Source organism: Rhineura floridana, chromosome 10 (assembly GCF_030035675.1).
Source record: "Rhineura floridana isolate rRhiFlo1 chromosome 10, rRhiFlo1.hap2, whole genome shotgun sequence".
Taxonomy (NCBI): domain Eukaryota; kingdom Metazoa; phylum Chordata; class Lepidosauria; order Squamata; family Rhineuridae; genus Rhineura; species Rhineura floridana.
Window position 1 is genome coordinate 44,164,931 of NC_084489.1, and position 21,657 is coordinate 44,186,587.

The 21,657-nt window shown below is 40.8% G+C and overlaps 1 protein-coding gene across 5 annotated transcripts in view; it reads left to right on the forward strand.

The window, feature by feature from the left end:
• The first annotated feature begins 1,861 nt into the window (after positions 1 to 1,861).
• The window catches only part of SNX13 (sorting nexin 13), a 157,740-nt gene continuing 137,944 nt past the window's right edge, over positions 1,862 to 21,657 (forward strand). For 2 of the 5 annotated variants that reach the window (XM_061586093.1, XM_061586095.1), the window contains exon 1: positions 1,868 to 2,436. In XM_061586093.1, the coding sequence (XP_061442077.1) occupies positions 2,422 to 2,436 (15 nt within the window). In that variant the 5' untranslated portion in view covers positions 1,868 to 2,421. Of the gene's footprint in view, positions 2,437 to 21,657 lie in introns of all 5 variants that reach the window. The other 3 variants (XM_061586097.1, XM_061586096.1, XM_061586094.1) reach the window with 3 other exon arrangements.

Genomic DNA, 21,657 nt, shown 5'->3' on the forward strand with positions numbered 1-21,657 from the left:
CTCTACAATGAGTTTCCGCCGGGCCATGAAGACCTGGCTCTTCAGGCAGGCCTTTGGGGTGGGTTAGATTTTATCATTATCGCTTTTAGATTTTAATGTTATTGTATTGGTGTGTCATTTTGTGTTATTTTGTTCATTTTGTGGATGGCCAGCCAGATGGGCGACTAAGAAATCCAATAAATTAAATTAAATTAAATTAATTAAATTAAAAACAGCTAAAAACAATGAGAATCACAAAACAGGGTGGGTCCTAAAAACATACACCTGAGGTCTCAAAGGCCAGAGTAAAGAGGTGCATCTTCAACATTCACCTAAAGCTATCCAGTGGGGTTGCCATATGCACTTTGGTGGGGAGGGAGTTCCACAACTTAGGAGCTGCCACAGAGAATGCCCTCTCCGTCCCTGGCCACTACCACCAGAGCTTCTGAGGGTGGTGGAACTACCAAAAGGGCCTCCTCTGCTGATCTCAACACCCGAAAGGGTCTGTAAGAAAGGAGGCGGTCTTTCAGATATTTGTGCCCTAAGTTGCGGGCTTTAAACACTAGAGTGAGCACCTTGGATTAAGCCTGGAAATGAAACGGAGACCAATTCTGGATCAATTGCCTTCTTAAACACTATGTAAATATCAGAGGCCCTGCTCCATGTTCCCTCTGGCGGCATTAAAACTATGGCTATTTCAGAAGACTTCAGGGAAGACTTCAGGCTGTTGCAGAAAACATTTTTTTTTAAAGTTTGCTTCCTTCTGGTTCTTTTGACTATTTGTCGCGCTTACTGTTTTTGATTTATTCTGTATCTAATTGTTTTATAATGTTTTAAAGAACTCTGTTAGCCATCTTGGGTGTCTGTTCTGAGCTTGTGACAGACAAGTGAGATAAAAATAATTTCATAAAACAAACAAATATGGAAGCATATATTCATGCTCCATTTGGTAGAAAGCATATTGTCCAAAAAACAATGTTTGTTTTGCGTGCCTGTGTGGCCTTACCTTCTCTCAAAACATTTTTCAGTCCTAATGTCTTATGTTGCAATCCAATACATGTCTACTCGGTAGTAAGCTTCATTGGGTTCACTCCCAGGTAAGTGTGTATTGGATTGCAGCCTTAAAAGAGTTTCTTGAGTAACTGTTTGACTAATTATGAGGACAATACAGCAGAAACAACCAGCCACAACAGTGACAATTCTGAAAATCTCATGGGAGATCACAGGAATAAGCTGATGAAAGAGGAATTCATTTTAAGCTGCAAAGAGGCAATTACCACCAGTTACCCCTTCAAGCCGTTTCCTACTCTGACTGATGTGCGCTATCCTAATGTTAGAGTGCTGTCCTTCCAACCACTTCCGGAACTACTATATCTTCATTGACATTCTGGTTCAGAAAGTCCGGTATTCTGCCATTCCATCATTTCCCTACACCAGATAAACAAGATTACAGGCAGGTCTTGAATAATTTCCTGTTTCCATACAAGGTCAGGGAAATGAATTAGAACAAACACTTGATAACACCCACAAACAAGTGTTGGAAAAGGTGTGAAAAGAAGACGCTATCGGGTTAGGTGTGATAATATGGTTAAGAAAGGAACAAATTCCTTTAGGATTCAGATGAACAGCAAATCCCAAACAGAAGTAAGCCCCCACTGTGTTCAGTACCACAGACTCCCTAAAAAGTGTATTTAGTCTAAGTAAGCATGTTTGTGCTCATTTGTCCCAGAACCTCCCTTTTGCAAGCCTGATCTTCCCCTTGATCACTATGAATTACGCCCCCAGTACGAAACTGAGTATCAGAAGAACTCCCTACATTCGTATTACCCGCCTCACGTGAGGTAGGTAAAGTGGTTACCGTCATCATCTCTGCAAGGTTTGTGACTGAGCGGCAATTTGAACCCAGGCGGTCTCCGCAGTCTAAGTCCAACACTTCCCCGCACTGATTCTCTCATACTTCACCCCGCTTTCTCGCGTACTACAGCTCTAAACGCACGTTACCCACGGGGACAACCCTGTACTTGGGGAGAGCACAGACAAAAACGCGCCAAGCGGACGTTGCGTGCCTGTGTGAGGGAAGAAGTGTGTGTGCTCGGCGGAGGGGAGGTGACAGGCGGAAAGCCGTCAACGAACAGCCAGGGCAGAAAGGCCTGCCCAGTGTTTCACCGCCCCAATGGGCGGCCGCGTCGGGGAGAGCACCCCCACCAGCAGCGTCGGTGGCGGCGTCTCGCGTAGCCTTCTCAAGATGGCCGTCTCTCCCGAGCGACCTGCGGAGGCGGCGGCTGTTGTAGGCTCGGCGGTACGGAGGGACCGCTGAGGAGGGTGACAGCCGGCTGGCGCTGTTCCCCCTGCGGTGGGAAGCGAGAGCAGACGTTGCGAGCTGCGCCTGGGAAAGAACACACCATGCGGCGGGGCTAGAGCCGGAGGCTTCCACCGCGATTAATGATGTTAGCTGAGGTAAGAGGCTGACGGTGGCTGCGATGAAGATGGGGGGAAAGGGGGCGGGCGCCGGCGGGCTGTGTGTGTGAGAAAACCTTCTTGCTCCTCGACCCCTTGCGCTATGGGGCCTCCCCGAGATCCTGCCTCCTTTTACGAAGACTTTTTGTGACAAGACTGCCTGGGCCCCGTTTTCTTCTCGTCTTCATGAAGGCTGCGGGCGCAGAGGCGCCCCAGCTGGGGCCGTTCGACCTTTGGCTACTTTTATCTTGAGTTGTGGTTTGTGTATCTGTCTGGTGTTGGCACTTACACTGGCGACGGTTTTCCCCTGTCCCTCAGCAAGCAGGCCCGGGCGGCTGAGGGTTTCTTTGGGTTTCATAAGGACTTCAGTGTGATTAAGTTAATGCCTGCTCAATATTACTACTCTCGTTGGGCCTTCTTTCCAGAAAGATTTTGCTTCAGAATGTAGGCCCAGTTTTCCACACACCTGAATTTCGTGCTCCCTTGGAATAACAGGGGCTGCTATCCGCTCTCAACCCTTCCCCCCCCTTAACTGAGCATTGAGGCAACTTTGTATCATGAGCCGAAGAGGCCGCCAGGCACTCCCTCTTTCAGCTCTTAGTGCTTCATTGTATGCCATTCAGCAGTTTTCTTATCTGCCTCAGTTTCACTCGTGATCCTGCAGCTTAATTTGAAGAGGAAGGGCTAAATGAGTTGTTGATAATATTGTTATGATGATTTCACAGAACTTGTCAGGGTAAAATGATGTAAGAATCAAGCACAGATTACTATTTTTCAGGGAGGGGAGGTGTGACTGTTGAGGGTGGGGGTGCATTCAGCCTTGACACTTTCTTTCTCAGGAGTCTGCTACTTTCTCAGCCAGTCTAAATGGCTTTGATGTCATAGTGTTTGTATACTAACTTGTTGGTTGAATGCCAGTGTTATGCTTTTGATCTGAAGAGTGATCTTCCAAGTTAAGGGGTGAGCACTCTTACAGCACAATCTATGCATATTGATTAAGAAGTAAAGTCCCATTGTGTTCAGTGGGATTTATTTCCAGGTAAGTGTGTATAGGATTGCCAATTTATTGTGTTTTTAGCAAAAGTGTTTGTAAACATTTAAGCTACACAGGAGCATTTGAGGCTGCTAATGTTTTGCTGTTGTATTTTTTGGAATATTTAAGTGGTCCAGTTGTTAGCTTGGTCCAGTTGTTAGCAGTTAATGGGTTGTAGTTATCATTGTAGAATATGTTGAATATTTTGTGATAATCCTGAAGTCACTCACTAGTGCCTTGGCCCTAAAGGGTATTGACTTGGAACATGCTGAACATGTGAAGCTGCTTTATGCTCTGAGACCACTGGCACTGCCGACTCTTTAGTGGCAGCAGCTTTGTGGATTCCAGAGCAGTGGTCTTTCTCAACCCTATTGCCTCAAATTCTTTTAAACTGATGAGCGAAACTCAGACTTCCTGGTTGCAAAGCATTGTGATGTGCTGTTATCATTAAATTTATGGTCCTTCTCCTAAGGAGGAAATGGTTAATAAGGTACCTTGCTGCTGCTTCCATGTTGTTGCAGCAGTAATGTATGAACCAGAGAACTACATGTATGTATTTGGGAACTACATGGAATAACAAAATTCGGTTACTCTGCTGCCGTTTGACAGTTCCATGTAATTTGGAAGCTTGTGCGCGTTTTCATCAACAGAACTGAAACAAGTTATTGTTTGAAGCAATGTAGAAAAAAGTGATGAGCAAATAATAACAAATAGTATTTATGTAGCACTCTGAGTACTCTAAAGTGCTTCACATGTATACCTTCTTGATCCTTACAACAGCCCTGTAAGGGAAGTCACTCTTGTTATCTCCATGTTACAGATTTGGGGGGGACTGCCTTCAAGTCGATTACGACTTATGGTGACCCTAGCATAGGGTTTTCATGGTAAGTGGTATTCAGAGGTGGTTTACTATTGCCTTCCTCTGAGGCTGAGAGGCAGTGACTGGTCCAAGGTCACCCAGTGAGCTTCATGGCTGTGTGGGGATTTGAACCCTGGTCTCCCAGGTCCTAGTCAAACACTCTAACCATTATGCCACACTGGCTCTGTGTTACAGATGGGCTTAGGTTAATAGCTAATGACTTTTCTAAGGCCGCACTGAGTCATATTGTGGTAGAAGCATTCTTGTAAACTACATTGTAAAACATGCGTCTTACTTTTGCTTCCTATTCATCCTGTGATCAGCTATTTAAAAGTTCACTGGTCCTGATGACAATTAGAAAATTTAGCAATGTATCATAACTGTTGAGGAAATACTGTTTTGAGAAGTTAGTTTTTCCCAAGATTTATGTACTTTTTTGGGGTACATGTCAAATAGGAAATTAATTTTTTTCATCTGTCTGTTTCATGTTGTTCATCTCTTTAATCTTGTTCAAATATGTACGTTCCAGAATAAAAGGTATAGGGTGGTACTGGTGGATTTCTATCAACATACGAGTTGGAGACAGAGATGCCTTGCACAGTGAACACTTGGCTAATACTACTATCTATGTAAAATGAGAGGAAGCTATAAGCAACAGTGGCACACAACCTCTGCTTTAGCCTTATAACTCATTTGTTATTGAAAGATGTGATCTAATTTTGGGAAAATCAGAAATGTACAAGTATGAATATCTTTTCCTTGGTAATACAGTATTACACATATGTCATCTTACAATCTCTTTCAGTGCTATCTTATACCTGCTTGTTTGGAAGTAAGTACTGATTTGTTCATTGAGGGCTTACTCCCTGATGTGTGTTGAGGATTGTCAATACTGGTTTAATATGTATCAATACTTGTTTAATATGTATTGTAGCACAATTTTTTTGGTGCCTTCATTTGACAGTTATGGTGTATGTTTGACTGTAAACTTTATCAGTTTTTTTATTTTCTTGCTGGTATTTCAGTATATAAACATCTGCTTTTATTTATGAAGTTATCTCCCTGCAACATTTTTTTTAAGTTCATAGAATTGAAAGGAACCAAATGGATTGCCTAGTCCTACCTTGAATTGGATATTTTGTACCTGAAGTGTCTCCAATGGAAGCCTGTGCAACTTAAAACGGTGGGTTGAATTATTATCTCCTGCATCCCTGGCAGGCTGCCCACCTGTCAATCACCTATTGTCACAATGACATTGAAATCAAACCAGGTGAGTGGAGGCACAGCCCATAGAGTGCTGATGATCAGCTGATGGTTGGTACTTGCGAGGCCCCATGCACAGGGCTTTGCAAGAGCTGACTGATTATCTGCTGATTATCAGACCTTAGGGAGCCAGGTGCCTGGGACCCTGCAAGCCCCGACAATCAGCTGTTTGTCGGAGGTTGCAAAACCATTTTGTGGAGTGCTGCGGATTGGGTTGCACAAGACCTTACTATCAGCTGTAAGCCACTTTGTGGCTCAGCCACACGGTTACCTGCCCCACACCTGATGTATGCCTTCAGAGTTGTGAACTTAAGTCCATGCACATTTTTGGATAGATGTTTGGACATTACAAATGCTCTAGATGGGACTGTCATAGTTGGAGAAAGGGTACCACATCATTTTTGGTTGATGCATACAGTTTCCAGGTCTCCTCCAAGAAGTATCTCGCCTCTATCCTTATGATTACCGATTTTCCAGCCTTCATTTGCAATTATGCTAAAAATAATCTCCTCAAAATCATTATGCTTACCATCGAAACTTGTGGATATTTAAACTGGAACAATGTATTTAAACAGTACATTTTTGTTCTAATGTAGAATATGGGGAGTTCTCAGTATTTTAGGGCCATCATCTATAGCTTGTTGCCATAAAATGTTGTTTTATCCTATTTAGTGCAAATAATTTTGAATAGCAGACATTTTTGCTACATCATGGAACTTTCCTAAATGGTAACTCTGATGTTTGTATATCCACAGAGGTCAACAACTGCATCTAATTCTGATTTTAAATTAGATCATTACAGTTATGCAGACTTAAGAAAAGTCTGAAAATAAGTGGAAAGGTCAAACAGTATAGGCCTTTCTCATTACATCATTTATAACTGCAGAGACAAACATTGTTGTAAAATATAACTGAGTCATACTTTTATTATAGATCTTAACAGGTGACTGCGAATATTAGCAGTCTTGCTATTTGTTCTCTAGACCTTTGTATTGTCATGCTTGTCCTGTCTGTTACCACAAGGAGAAGCAGTTGATGTACACAGGAATCTTAGCTCTTTGATATTTAGCAGCCATCATTCAAGTGCCCAGTCCTGGCTAGGGGTGGCTGTTGTATAAGGGCAAAGGGAACAGTACTCCATCACCATAGCAACTCCTAGTATGCGGCCACTCTTCCTCTCTCCTTTCCCCATGTTATATTAGTTCTTTCTCTCTCTGTCTTTGTGCTTGGAGTCTGCATCACTGTTGCCTGGCCAGACCCCATAACTCTCTAGAAGAAAGGAACCCCCCCCAGCAATTTCTGTTGAAAAATAACCTTCAAGGTGGGCAAGGAAACCCAGTGATCCTCTAGATAGCCTTATTTCCTTGTGGTTGGCACCATTGAGCCAATAAGGACATAGTTATTTGCATAAAAGGTTTCTGTGGCTGCTACCCCCAGCCAATGTCAAGCACTGAGATTGCTGATTCCTATGAGTTTGTCCCAGAATGCTGATCATTAAAAGCAGCAGCAACTTTGTAAATGCCTTGTACATGTGGAGAGCTCTTAGAACCATGCCAGCAGCAGTAAGGTCATTTTAACGTTAATTCCCTCCACCCCCCTGTGTTCCTCATCCAGGCAAAATTGCTGCTTGGGGAGCAGGGGATGCGGGGAAGTATCTTTGCATGCCCTGAAATGGGCTTTTCCACATCTTTTTTGTTTTTGGCTGGCTTGCACTCTTCACTGCTCTCTGGGCCCGACAACTTTGCCAGCCTGAAATGGGCTTTTACAACTGAATTGTTGCTGTTTGAAAATTTAATGAATGTTTGTTTCAGTGCTTGGAGCAGGGTCCCAAACCTTATTGAATTTTCATTCTTGGAAAAGCTACAGCTGTTGAATATCTGCCATGGCTGCAGCTGTTAAAGAGCCATGTGCAGAGAAAAGGTGATAACCGTATTTAGAGTAGAGGCACACTAACTGCTGTGCCTGTTCCAGTTCATCTCCATCTCTGTTTTCTGAAAATGGGGCACATGACACTAGTCAATCTCCTTCCCCTTTTACTTTAAAACCTGGTTCGATCAGCTTGAGTTTTTGTTCTTTTTTTAAATTCAGCTTCAGACAGATTTTGCAACTGATTTGTAGATCAACCCGTTGCCCCTCCAGGTGTGACCAATGGAAACACTTTGCTGTACGCTCAGGCAGAGATAGTAATTTGATGCTTTTGAAGCAACTAGTGTGCCCACAGCCTTATTCTCTGCAAGTGTACAATCTCGGGCAACTTTCTAGACTACATGGTGGCAGCAGGATTGTCAGCTTCTTTTATTGGCTATGCTGTGTGTGCACACGCAACTGGATGAAGGCTGTATGCTTACGCATTTAGGAGTAAGTACACATCTAAGTATACATCAGGGATGTGCTAGAATTCTGCCCAATTCAGATTTGGTACCAAATTTTCCATTAATTTGCTTATTCGCAATCGCTGAGGATTAGAGTTTAAAGTAGCCTGAGGCTACTCTTCCTCTCCCATTTCTCCATGTTTTCCCCATGTTGCTGCTATTTTTGAGAACAGACTTTAAAAAAATTCTGCCTCTAAAACATCAGTTGTAAGAAAGATAATTTATCGATACAGTATTCCCTTTTAAAATATTAGTGTTTTCTTCAAGATATCAATATTTTCTTTAAAAATATCAATATTAATAACTATATTTTTTCAGAACAAAAAAAACCCCACAGCTCAGTAAAAGCAGCGGCTAGTGGATACAGAACGAACTCAAATTGATGCCAGCCTGTTAGGTCGACGGAATGCTTTTGAACTGGCAGCAGCCAACGGATCTCATCCCTGGTATACATACAGAAAGCCAGGCCGGAAGCAGTTTTCCCCACCACCGATAGAGCCATGCAATTAAGTCACTCTGCTGCTAAAGGTGCAGGACTATTAGAAAAAAGGGGGAATCCTTGGATCCAGTCCAGTATACACTTTCCTTGGAGCAAGGCCTGTTGCATTCAGCAGGGTCTACCTTTCAAGCAAGCATGTATTAGGTTGGGCTGTGTGTGGTAAAATAACCCTGTTTCTGAAGGTAACAGATTGTATCCAGTATTCTACTCTGAGTAGACCCATTGAAATTGCAGTAATGAGCATATCTAACATAGATCCATTAAGTTCAATGGATCTACATTGCTTAGAACTTAGATGGATACAAGCCAGTATTTTATGACTTCTTTATAGGATTGCTATGTTATCACTATATGTAACAATTATTTATACTGTGACATTTAACACAAACCTGTGTGTTTTACTCTGAAGTAAATTTCCCTGTGTTTTGTTGGATTTACGGTTGTGTGAGTATACATATGATTGCCGCCTTGCAGTGCTCCAAATGCCATTAGCTCTGCCTATTGTTACCCCTTGTTGTGCCTACTGTTGTGTCAGCTGCCCTGCCCACTGCCCAACCAGTCCCAATGGGTAGCAGCTGCCACAGGTTGTGGCTGATTGCAGAAACATGCTAAAGATCAATGCACACAGAATTCCATGCATGTTGGGCTATTGGCACTGCCCCCTACTCTGGTGGCTGTATCTTAGTAGCAGCATCTGTCATAATTACGACACTCAGGAAATAAAGCACTTGAGTTCACACTTGTGCTGTTGAAAATGCTTGTCTTAGCAGGTCTAATAATAGAATTAATGTGTTAATCCTTGAGCTGAAGTATAGGGCTTGTGGCCTTTGACTCAGGGACTTAGGTGGTGGGAGATACATGGTTGGAATTGTGTGTAGCTGTAGCTACACCCAAGTAACCATATTACCACAAAACAACATGCTGTGCCAGTATTGCAGCAAAGGTGCAAATACTTAAAGTTAGGGCGTAAGTAGTACAAACTTCATGATACAAATCTTAGTTGCTAATCATAAGCCACTTAGAATTCTGTTATTCTTGTGGAGGCTGCCGCTGGATTTAAAGTATCTCTTATCATGTGCATTGTTGTTGTTGTTGTGTGCCTTCAAGTCGATTATGACTTATGGTGACCTTATGAATCAGTGACCTTCAATTGCATCTGTCATGAACCACCCTGTTCAGAATCTGCAAGTTCAGTTCTGTGGCTTCCTTTATGGAATCAATCCATCTCTTCTTTGGCCTTCCTCTTTTTCTACTCCCTTCTGTTTTCCCCAGCATTATGGCCTTTTCTAGTGAATCATGTCTTCTCATGATGTGTCCAAAGTATGATAACCTCAGTTTCATCATTTTAGCTTCTAGTGACAGTTCTGGTTTAATTTGTTCTAACACCCAATTATTTGTCTTTTTCGCAGTTCATGATATGCGCAAAGCTCTCCTCCAACACCACATTTCAAATGAGTTGATTTTTCTCTTATTCTCTTTTTTCACTGTCCAACTTTCACATCCATACATAGAGACTGGGAATACCATGTTGTGAATGATCCTGACTTTGGTGTTCAGTGATACATCTTTGCATTTGAACACCTTTTCCAGTTCTCTCACAGTTGCCCTCCCCAGTCCTAGCCTTCTTCTGATTCCTTGACTATTGTCTCCATTTTGGTTAATGACTGTGCCAAGGTATTGAGAATCCTTGACAAATTCAATGTCCTCATTGTCCACTTTAAAGTTACATAATTCTTCTGTTGTCATTACTTTAGTCTTCTTGACATTCAGCTATAGTTCTGCTTTTGTGCTTTCCTCTTTAACTTTCATCAGCATTCGTTTCAAATCATTACTGGTTTCTGCTAGTAGTATGGTATTGTCTGCATATCTTAAATTATTGATATTTCTCCCTCCAATTTTCTCACCTCCTTTATCTGGGTCCAATTCCTCTTTCTGTATGATATGTTCTGCATATAGATTAAACAAATAGGGTGATAAGATACACTCCTGTCTCATACCCTTTCCGACTGGGAACCAATCGGTTTCTCCATAATTGCTTTTGCTACATCGCAACCCTGTTTCTTCTTAATTTCTCATTTCCTGCATAAAATATTTTGTAGTTGCCTGATTGAAAATGTCCCATTCCCATCCATTTTAATTCACTCACACAAAGTATTGTAATGTTGATACATTCAATTTCTTGCTTGACAATTTCTAACTTTCCCTGGTTCATGCTTCTCACATTCCACATTCCTATTGTGTGCATCGTACAACTCCGGATTCTCCTTTCGCATCTGTTATAAATATATGCATTGCTAATAGCCTTTAAAAGGTACTATAATTCAGCCTTGTAAACAAGCTTGCAAGAGTTTCTAGCCTGCAGCCCTTTTTACACTGGCCTGATAAGAAACTAGACTGCCGGCCACAGAGGAAGAAATATTACTAGCTTATTAGCAGGCTAGTAAAAAAAAAGGCCTTCTAACAAAAAAGGATTGTGAAGGAGGATACTTTCCTTCTTCTGTACCTAGCGCAAAGATCAAGTGGGCTGGTGGAGGAGGGATGTGGTGACTTGTCCCTCTTCCACCGAGTCTGCTCACGCATCTGCATGAAATTTTGTGCACTTAGGAACATACGAAGCTTGCCTTATACTGAGTCAGACCATTGGTCCATGTAGCTCAGTACTGCCTACACTGACTGGCGGTGGCTCTCCAGGACTTCTGGCAGGGTTCTCTCACAGCCCTACCTGGAGTTGCCGGGGATTGAACGGCCCTTCACTTGCTTCCATGGAATTTGTGGCTTTGTCTGGCTACCAGGCAGGTGCTTACATATATGGCTGTTATAATACTTATGTCCATGTTTGCCTTGTAACATAGCATTTTAAAAGGGGAAGGTTAATCCTTATAAGATGTTTGCCAGGAATACAGATGACTCAAAGTGTGTTGCTTGTAGTGTCTGCAGTTTTGCTTTAGAGGACAGTGAGTGCTGAATAGGGATCTTAGGACAGCAAAAAAAAAATGAAAGGAGGTGGACAAAACAATAGGGTTATTAATACATCTTCCTTGTTCTTTCCATAGTTATAAATCCAAATGCTCTAGTTCTTTTCCCACCCACCTTTCATTGGTGATCATCTCAACCTGCTTTCTGAATGCTAAACTTAGCGTTGTTGCTAATAATAGATTGGATTAAGTTGTTAATTTCTTTTCAGTATAATTCCAGAACTCTTTATAGACTGATTGTCAACCTGAGGCACTAGTCTCATATTTGCAAGTTTCAATTTTTATTTAATGCAGGCATGGGCAGACGTCAGGTTGATGGGATCTATTTTGTTTTTTACAGGGACGCTGAGGTCCACCAGTAGCACCCAGCTGTAAAACATTGCTTGAGTGGTGAAGCCAATTACCTACTAAACCCCATGAGCTGTGAACTAGAATAACCTGCATATATAAATACATATATATCTGAGTTACCACAGATCAGGAATTGTAATAGCCTCTCATTTGGGGGGGGGGGGTTATTGCAGTTGTTAAATAATTGGAAGTCAAAAAACCTTGCCTATGTAATTCAAGTCATCCAGAGATTTATCTGCCTTCTGCTTGTCTCTGTCTTAATCAACTTTTCTAGTAGTTGTAATGGGAATCATCTTGTATTCATTGAACCTGTTGGTATATGTACTTATTGCAGGTGAATCATGAGAGTTAGAAACTTATATTTCAAACAAAAGTTGAGATGCTTAGAATTCCAAAAGGTATATATGGGCCAAGAAAAGGTGGCTTATTAAGTCTACCAATTTCCATTTAAGGGATTTTGTTGTTGTTGCTTATTTAGCCATATGCCTTGTTCAGGTGGTTCACTATCAATTTTAGGCTGCAATCCTATACACATTTACCCGAGAGTAAGTCCCATTAAACTCAATGAATAAGTTTACATGAGTTTGTTAATTTAGTACATGAGTAAACGTGTGGGATTTCATCACTGTTCAAAACTTAAGAGACTCATTGCCCAGTTTGCCTCTGAAGAATTAATAGTGTGATGTTCATGTACGTATTCTCACTATAATGGCATGAAGGACTATTTTAAGTGGTCTAGCTGTTGTTACCTCAGCTGTTGCCTTATGATCATTTGCAGCCATTATTAAATTCCCAGCTATCCTTTTGCTAAGAAGACTAAATTAAGCCAAATAGCACTTGTTAGGTCTACTGGACAGACAACTCATCCACATATTAAACCCTTGTTTATGCTGTTTCCCATAGACATACTTAAAACTAGTTTCTTGAATGAATGTTGTCATGTACAATAGTTTCATTGATTTTAAATAGTAGAGCATGTTGGTAACACTAATGACCCATGGGTGTGACATCTACTGAGCAGTGTGAAGTCCTGCTTTTTTGCTTGCCTGGTAGAGGTTCTTCCAACTTTAGCTTTATGTTAGTTTCACCTGTCCATGATAGTGACATCACTGTTTTTTATAACAGTGTACTATTAAAGTAATGGAAGGTTGATGTCACACAGTATACACCATAACAGACAATATAAATGGTGGGTGTAGTGTTTTGATGAAGGTCAGCATAATTTGGAGCAATATTAGCTTTGTTATATGTAGAACCAATCACTCGAAATGACATTCTTAGTTTAATTGCTTAAATTTAATTTTAGTTCAGAAGTCTTTATTTTGAAGAAAACAAGTTTGAAGTTTCAACTGCATTAATTCAACATTGTAGGTTAGGTAGAATAAGATCATAATTGGAAAGCAGCCACATGAAAATTGTATAAGGTTTTGTAATCTTGGCTCACCTTTATTAAGGCAGCAAGGCTGAATTGACGTGCTAGAAGTGCAATTCTAAGTATGTGCTCTCAGAAGTAGGTCTTACTGATAGTATTTACTCCCAAATAAGCATGCATAGGTTTGCAGACTAAGGCTGCAATCCTAGGCACAAATTTATTTTTGAAACTCTAGTCTCTTGACTTCATATATTTTGGGGTTGGAATGAAAATCTTCCAAAATCCATGATTTGGAAGTAAACACGGCATACTGTTGACTTAGTGCCTATTTTAACATGTGAGGTATGTTGTTTGTGATGTAATTAATTATTTTCCAAAAACTTTTTCTAGAAAAATGCTGGGATCACAGGAAGGGGAATGTGTGAATTGAACTTTAATATGTAATTTATATTGTGTGCACAAGATTTAGAATCATAGAATAGTAGAGTTGGAAGGGGCCTAGAAGGCCATCAAGTCCAACCCCCTGCTCAATGCAGTAATCCATCTTAAAGCATATCTGACAGGTGGCTGTCCAGCTGCCTCTTGAATGCCTCCAGTACTGGAAAGCTCACCAACTCTCTAGGTAAATGGTTCCATTGTTTTACCGCTCTAACAGTTATATAACTTCCTTACTGAAAGTGTGCAGAAAATCTTATAAACAAATGCCTAATTTGTTAATGCTGGTATGCTGCAGCTAGAGATGCGGAGGCCTGGGAGAAAAACTGGGGAATGGGAATTTTTCTGTTTTTTTTCAATCTTTCTGGATTTTTTTCAGGCCCTGTCTGTCCCCCCCTTAATTTTTCTGGTTTTTTCCCGGGCCTTCACATCTCTGCAGCTCCGTGACTGTCTTGTTGTCACTCTGGGGTTCTTCTGGAGGAGAAAAGGTAAGAATGATATGGCAGTACTACCACTAACTTATTCAATTTTAATTTTTTCATTGCTTATGTTCAAGAATGTTTACTCTTTTAAACTAGAGCACCTTTTATTAGCCCCCACAATATACTGCGCAAGACTGAAATTATCAGCTTCTTTAGGTGAACTTTGTGCATTTTTCTTCACATAGGTAAATATGGAATCTTTTGAATTCAATGAAAATGCAGGAGATGTATTTTCTAATTATGTTGTATCTCACATACTAATAGCAAACTTATTTTTCTAGTGCAGATCGTTATGTAGCCAAAATGGCACCATCAGCACCCAGGAAGGAAGAATCAGCTGTCTTGGGGAACTCAAGATTTGCAGATATATGAAAAATCTGTTTTTCCCAAGCTGGTGCCCTTCAGTTGTTGTACTTCAGCTCCCAGCTGAGCTAGCATGGTCAATAGTCAGGGATGATGAGAGTTATAGTCCAATAACTTCTGGAGGACACCAGCTTGGGAATGCTTCCCAAAGTTGTGGGGAACTCCCCAGAACAATCCAATGTAGATTAAGTATGCTCGGGGGCAACAGAATGCTAAGTGTGTTTTGGGAGAAGAATGAGAACACATTGGGGAGGGGGAATGAAACTGAGTAACCTTAAAGAGGGCATGGCTAGAACCCTTTACAGGAGCACTCCACATTGCTTGTTATATGTTTCATTTGTAAATCCTAACAGTGCTTTTAGAATATCATATGTTATTTTGAATAAGATGGCATTTGCCAATATGGCTGTAAATCAGGGGTGCTAGCCTTTTTGGCCCGGAGTGGCACCAGTCACAAAATGGCTGCCATGGGGCAAAATTTGAGAGCAGGTATGGCATAACACACATAACATAAAATTCAAGAGTAGTCATGAGTAGAAGCTTTTCCCATAATTCTATATCCATACTAGAAAATGCTTGACCTGTTGAATTTCTGCCTGTCATACAGCTATTAAAGGTACAAGAACTCCATTTTCCCCCAATTGCATCCCTAAACCAAAGCCTAAGCTTCCATTCTGTACCCCATTACTGGACTTAAGCCCATTAAACACAAAGAGACTTACTTCTGAGTAGACAAGTATACCATTGTACTATAAGTTAACTATACAGTGAATTCTTAATGAGTCCCTCCCTTTATCTCCTGCAAGGCAGGAGATGTACCTAAGCCTCTTTGCAAAGTTTTCACATTTGCCTTTTGGAGGGAGGGGGATTTTTAAACATTCTGCTACACTTATTGTGTACTAGTATTTGCAGAAGATAACTTCTAGGCACTACCTGATCCCAAGAGACTCCAGCACAGGAAAGATACATCCAGGTTTCCTAGGGAGAAAGAAAGGGCAAACTATGGAGATTCAAGGAATAAGTGCACTAAAAGGGATGGCAAAACAGCAGCTCTTTAGGACCCCAGGGATCCCTATTGGCTGGTGTCCAAACAACTCACTTATCAGTCACAGCACTGACTTCACACTTTGGCTAGTAACACTGACATGCAGGACCAGCCAGCATGGCTGATTTCACATAAATCGATTAGGAAAGGCATCTGCACATTTTGCTCTATAACATTCTTTCTAGAAGGGCTAGTGATGTATTTTTTTAAAAATGAAAGTTCAGATTCTGAGCTACCTGCTGGAGGCTTTCAAGGGCACCATGGCATCCTTGGGTGATGGGTTGGTGAACCCTGTTCTTAAATGAATATCCTTTAGAGCAGTTCTAGGCACAAACTTTAAAAGTGGTGTCACAAGTGCTTGGGCTTACCCCCACATTGGTTCATTTGGAGTCAAAGGGGTGGCAAGGCCTGGAGTATTCTGGACCACATCCCCCCCCCGTTTTCTGACTTATTGTGCTTCTTAAGTACTGTGAGATGAGGACAAGAAGTAAGGACCATCTTTTGGCACTTTTGGAGGAACATGAAGACCCTGAATTAAATATTACCTCATTTCTTGGCAGAACAATCCCATTGTTAAAAGACAGTATTAGAAAGTAGAACTATTTTTTCTGAGTGTCGGCAAGAAGTACACATACAACATGAGATCACCTCATACCCAGACCCCTCCTTTTCATGTTAATTTGTAAGAGGGAAAGTGTATTTAAGGGCAGGTTTTGAGACTCAGGATGGCGATCTGAACTCCAACATGTATAACTGTGCTCTCAAGGAACACAGCGCAGGACTGCAGGCCGCAGAACAGGAAGGGAGTCTGTGTCTGGTGCAAATGTTGAAGCAACGAGATTCCTTCTTGCTTCTTTGGTCAGAGTTCCTTCACATCACTTCAGCTGTATTCCACTGCCCACTCCCTGGGCCCTAGGATAGGTAATCTCTGCTACCTGTCATTCCTTATAGCAGTAGGGACCTTGCATCTCTTGAGTTTAAAGTTAAGAATAGGTTAGGATATGAATAATTAATGCTGCTGTGCACCCAGTAATTTTGTATCGCTATTCTTCTCTTTTCTTTCAGTAAAAGAAAGCTTTGCTTTAGTCTGGTTTGGATCTGCATTTCTTGGGTTATACACACACTAATTTGGCACATTTCAGGGTAAATCGTCTGATTTATCCCTAGCAAAAGATCCCCCTCCTCTCAAGGAGAAGTGTTTAATGGGACATATGGGTCACTGCATTTATATTAAAGTGTTCTTTACAATATTTACAAACACATTGTAGGAAGTTGTACATTCTGAAACCTCATTGATAGTTGGAATCAAATATACCTTGATACCACCTTCTGCTGGATTTATATAGGGTTAAAATGCTGTGAAGCTGAACATTTGTTAGGTTTGCTTTCTTCCCATGGTCTTTGATAGAGTGCATCACTTAGGGTGATCCCTAAATGATGTCGGGCAGAGCAATTCGACTCATGCAAAGTCAGTGGAAGGGGTGCTGGCAGAGGAGGATGTGGTGAGAAGCTCCACAGCACCCATTTCCCTTCGGGAGCCACTGGGCCAGCAGAATGTTGGCTCCACCAGAAGCTGGATGCACGAATGAAAAAGAAAAAGCTGGCTGTTGTGAATACCCCTACTGGTGAGTAAGCACTCCCCATTGACTTCCATTACAACTATTTTCTTAGACCAAACTTTTTGTTGGCATAACTTTGGCCTGGATTGGGACTTGGCCCTTCCTCTGACATGTCATCAGAATGCCCCTTTTTTGGGCTTTCTGCTGGCACCCCTTCCACCAGGCTGGGCTTCCCTGGCGGTCTCTGGCTGAGTTGGCAGTCCCGGCTCTGCCATAGTGGATGGACTTCTGCCAGCAGAGCCCAACGGAGCTGGGACCCTGCTGGCTCAGCAGAGGTCTGTCATATCCGACTCCCCTCAGCCTGGTGTAAATATGAGTTAGATTGCACCCTAACCCTACTTGGGTAGTTCCAGAGATTTAAAATAAATTAGCAGTTTTATAGCTATGTTCCAGCTCAAATAAGTACTAAAATGTTTTAAGGATAAATTTAAATCCAGGCTGGTAAATTTTCATAATGTAGATCAAAAGAAATACAGATGTTATCCTAAACTGCCAATGATATTGATCAGCATTTTTAAAAACAAAAAAAGTTAAAATCCAATTAAATTGGACTGAGGCAGTGATATGATTTTGATTGTATGAAACAGGAGAATTGCTATCTGTTTTAGTGCTAAAAATTGTTACTAATTTTAAACACTTCATTTAAGTCAATATCATTTTTGGAAAATATATTGTAAAGGCACTAATTATCCCTTTTTGTGTTTAACAGTCCTTTCTGCAGATCCCAGTTTTCACTAACTATAGTTTGCATAAAGTGTGTGAACTAGCAAAGTATGGTTTGTTCCTTTCCTCTAAATCTAAACCATAATTTCAAATTGTGATTTGGAGCATCACATGTAGGTAACATGGATCTTTTATCCCAAGAGAGTTCATTATGATTTTGGACTTAAAAGCATATAGTTGCCAAATTTTGAGGTAAGATTTAGGTGTATTTCAGTATAAAAACAACTCATTGGTTGTTCCCACTGATCTTTGAGAGACTGCGGCATGAATTTATTATAAGCAGATTTTTGTTTGCTACCATAAAATATTAAGACATCTATAGTTATCATTTGTAAGGATCTTAATTTTTGCTAGTAAACGTTCAATAATGGGGATTTTTTATAACCTATATACTACTTAATGCAACAATCTGTAAGTGGTTTACACTAATTACAAAAATCAGAAGCAAAAAATAAATACATGAATATATAACATCAAAATCCATTACATTGTTAAGCAAAATATTAAAACAGAAATACTGAGCACTGTCAGAAAATTAATAGCCAGGGAAAGCCTTATGAAGCAAGTTTTCAGTAGGCATTTAAAGCAAGGTATAGTGGCTGCTTCCTGAATTGACTGAGAAGAATGTTCGAGAGGGGCAGTATCACTACAAAGAAAGCAGCCACTTGAATTTTTCTAACACAGGTAAAATATTTTTATAGATAGAAGCAGAATTCTGCAGCTTCTGGATGAAGCACAAAGGAAATAAGGGGGTAAATCACAAGCAAATTATATTTTGGTTATTTTCAAAAATGGAAAAGCTTCAGCTGTATTAAAGAAACATGGTGGCATTCAAAAAATGGACAAAGCAATTGGGAGTATAAATTGTGGGCAAACCATTTTTAAAAAATCCTTTAAAAAGTTCTCATTGAATAGCTTTATCTGTTCTGCCTTTGATCTCCACCAGAAACAGCTGTCCCTTATTGCCAACAAAGTCCATGCAGTTATGTAGATGAACCCAGCTTGAGGTCTAGAAGTTTTGCATCCCTGCTAATTTGAATGTTGCACTTTGCTAGCAGAGTCAGAATATGAAATTATGAAAGGTGATGAGCCACTCCAGCACCTCTGTTGCTATACATATTAGTGCTGTGCAATCGCTCAAAAATATGTGGAAGTTTTCTTTTACTCTTTTTGTGATAGATAAGACACAAGTATTTAAAACTGGTTCACGTACAAGCAGAACTTTAAAGCTTCTGTTTGTAGTTTTGAACAGATAATAGTTTCCTGTTTGGTCCATACAAAATTGTTCAAACAAGTTAGTTCACAGAACATGATATTAAACCATGTTTTGATTGATTCGAGCAAACCCATATTCAGACATAACAGAAAACAATTTTTACTTCTTCAAAACTACACAAAACTAGTCTGCATGGGACTCTTCATAGGTGACTTTTGGTTTTTATATGTCACAACAGAAGCAGATTTTCAAAAACCAACTTGTAATATGTACTACTGTCATTTGGGGTTTGTTTTGGTCAAGCATGCAACTTTTTTTTCTGAAAACAGCATTTCAAAATGTTGACATCATGCTATATCCATTTCTTTGCACATTCAGGAATGCTAAAAAAACCCACACCCTTAAAATTGTAGCTGGCAATCTTGAGGACAAAAGGACCATTAGTTGCACTAAACAGCCCTGGCACCTGAATGCTACTTGCCATCCTTGTGTTGACCAATTTTTATTTTATTTTATTAGAATTATATTCTACCCTTTAATTTGAGCAGTACATGACAAAAATATAAAATACAGAAATCAGTACAAAACCATAAAACCACAATGTAAACTAGATATCAGAAAACAAACATTAAATAACAGGTACAGTGCTAGAAATTACAAATGGGTCCAGCAGCCACTCCAAAAACTCTCAACCAGTACTATAGGCCTGAGAAAATGGGTACATTGTGAGTTGATGCCTAAATTAATTACTGCTAGAGCACAACCTTATCTCTGTGGGGAGGGAATTCCTTATTATTATTATTTATTTCTTACCTGCCCTTCATAAGGTTCCAGGTTGAGTTACAACAATATAAAATTCATTATTACAAACAGTTGAAAAAAAATTAGTTACAGGAATAGTGTGGGTCCTGAAAATGTATATCTTGGGTGTCAAAGGTCAGGGTAAAGAAGGGCACCTTCAGTATTTGATGAAAACTGTATAGTAAAGGTGCCAGACACCTTTGTGGGGAGGGAATTCCGCAACCTGAAGGCTGCCACAGAAAATGTCCTCTCCTGGGCTCCCGCTCCCCAAACTTCTGAGGGTGCTAGAACTACCAAGAGGACTCTCTCTGATGATCTTCACTCAAGAGGGTCTGCAAGGAAGGAGGTGATTTGTAGGGAAGGAGGCATATCCAGGGTGCCATAACAGAAAGAGCCCTGCCCCACATAGCTATGCCATAAGCTACATTTATTGATGGTACTATGAGCATGATCTTTTCCTCAGATTTCTGGGCTCCTGCTGGGAGGAAGGGTGTGATATAAATCAAATAATAAATAAATAAATCTTAAGGCATGGGCTGGCTGGTAATAAGGGAGGCAGTCCTTCCAGTACTTGGGCTCTAGGACCTGTAGGGCATTATAGGCCATAACTTGAATTGGGACTGGTAGCCAACAGACAGTCAGTGCTGATCCTTGATGATAGCTCTGACATGGTCTCACTTTACAGCATCTGACAATAATCTGATTACTGTGTTCTGCATCAGCTGTAGCTTCTAGATCACTGCCACACACAGTCCCATGTGGAGTGCATTGCAGTAATGCCAGAGCATGCAGTACTGTACCTAAGCCAGGGCATCCCACCAGTGGTCCACAAGCTTCATTCAGGCAGTCCGTGGCATGTCTGCATTAAGTATTCATATTGATTTTAAATTGTATTTTATTGCTTATTTTATCTTTTGTATTGTATTTTGTTGCATTACAATTTGAATTCTATGGAATGTAAATTGTAATACAACATAAAAGATGCAATTTAAAAAAATTAAGACTCATACAGCAGGTAGCACAGTGCAATACAATTGCTACAACAGACAGAAAAATAATTAAATAATCCCCCAAGACCATCAGCAATTTTCAAATGGTCCTTGGAGGGGAAAAATTTGGGAATCGCTGAGCTATCCTACTCCAGGAAGGGCTGGTGCTGCTGAACACTCCTTGCCACTGACGTCGCTTCGGTTTCAAGAGACAGTGATGATACCAAGAACACCTCCAAACGAAGAAGCTGTTACTTAGAGGGAATGCAACTCCATCCAAAACAGGCCATTAGCCACCTATACATAGTACTTATCAGGATTCACCTTCAGTTTATTAGCCTTTATGTAGCCCATTGCTGCCTCTAGGCACTAGTTCAACACCTGAACATCCTCTCCTGATTCATATGGAATTTAGAGAGAGAGTTATATGTCACTGGCATACTGCTGACACTGTATGCCAAATCTCTGGATGATAGCTGCTAAATGGTTCATAGAGATGTTAAAAAGATGGCACTCTGCAGAGCCCCCCAACCCAAGTGCCAAGGAGCTAAGCAGGAGTCTCCCAATGCTACTCTCTGGCATTAGTTCTGCAGGTAAGAACAGAACCACTCTAATGCGGTACCTCTCAAGCTGCAGAAGTGATCCAGATGGTATTGAAAGCTGAAGAGAGATCAAGGATAATCAACAGTTACACTCCCTCTGCCCCTTAAGGTAATCAGCTATTTCCACCTGCCTTGCCCCATCCTTCAAATTTGAGAGCCTTCATAATGGAGCTGCTTCCAGAGGAAAAACAGTGAGGGGAGAGAGACTCTGGGTCTGTCATC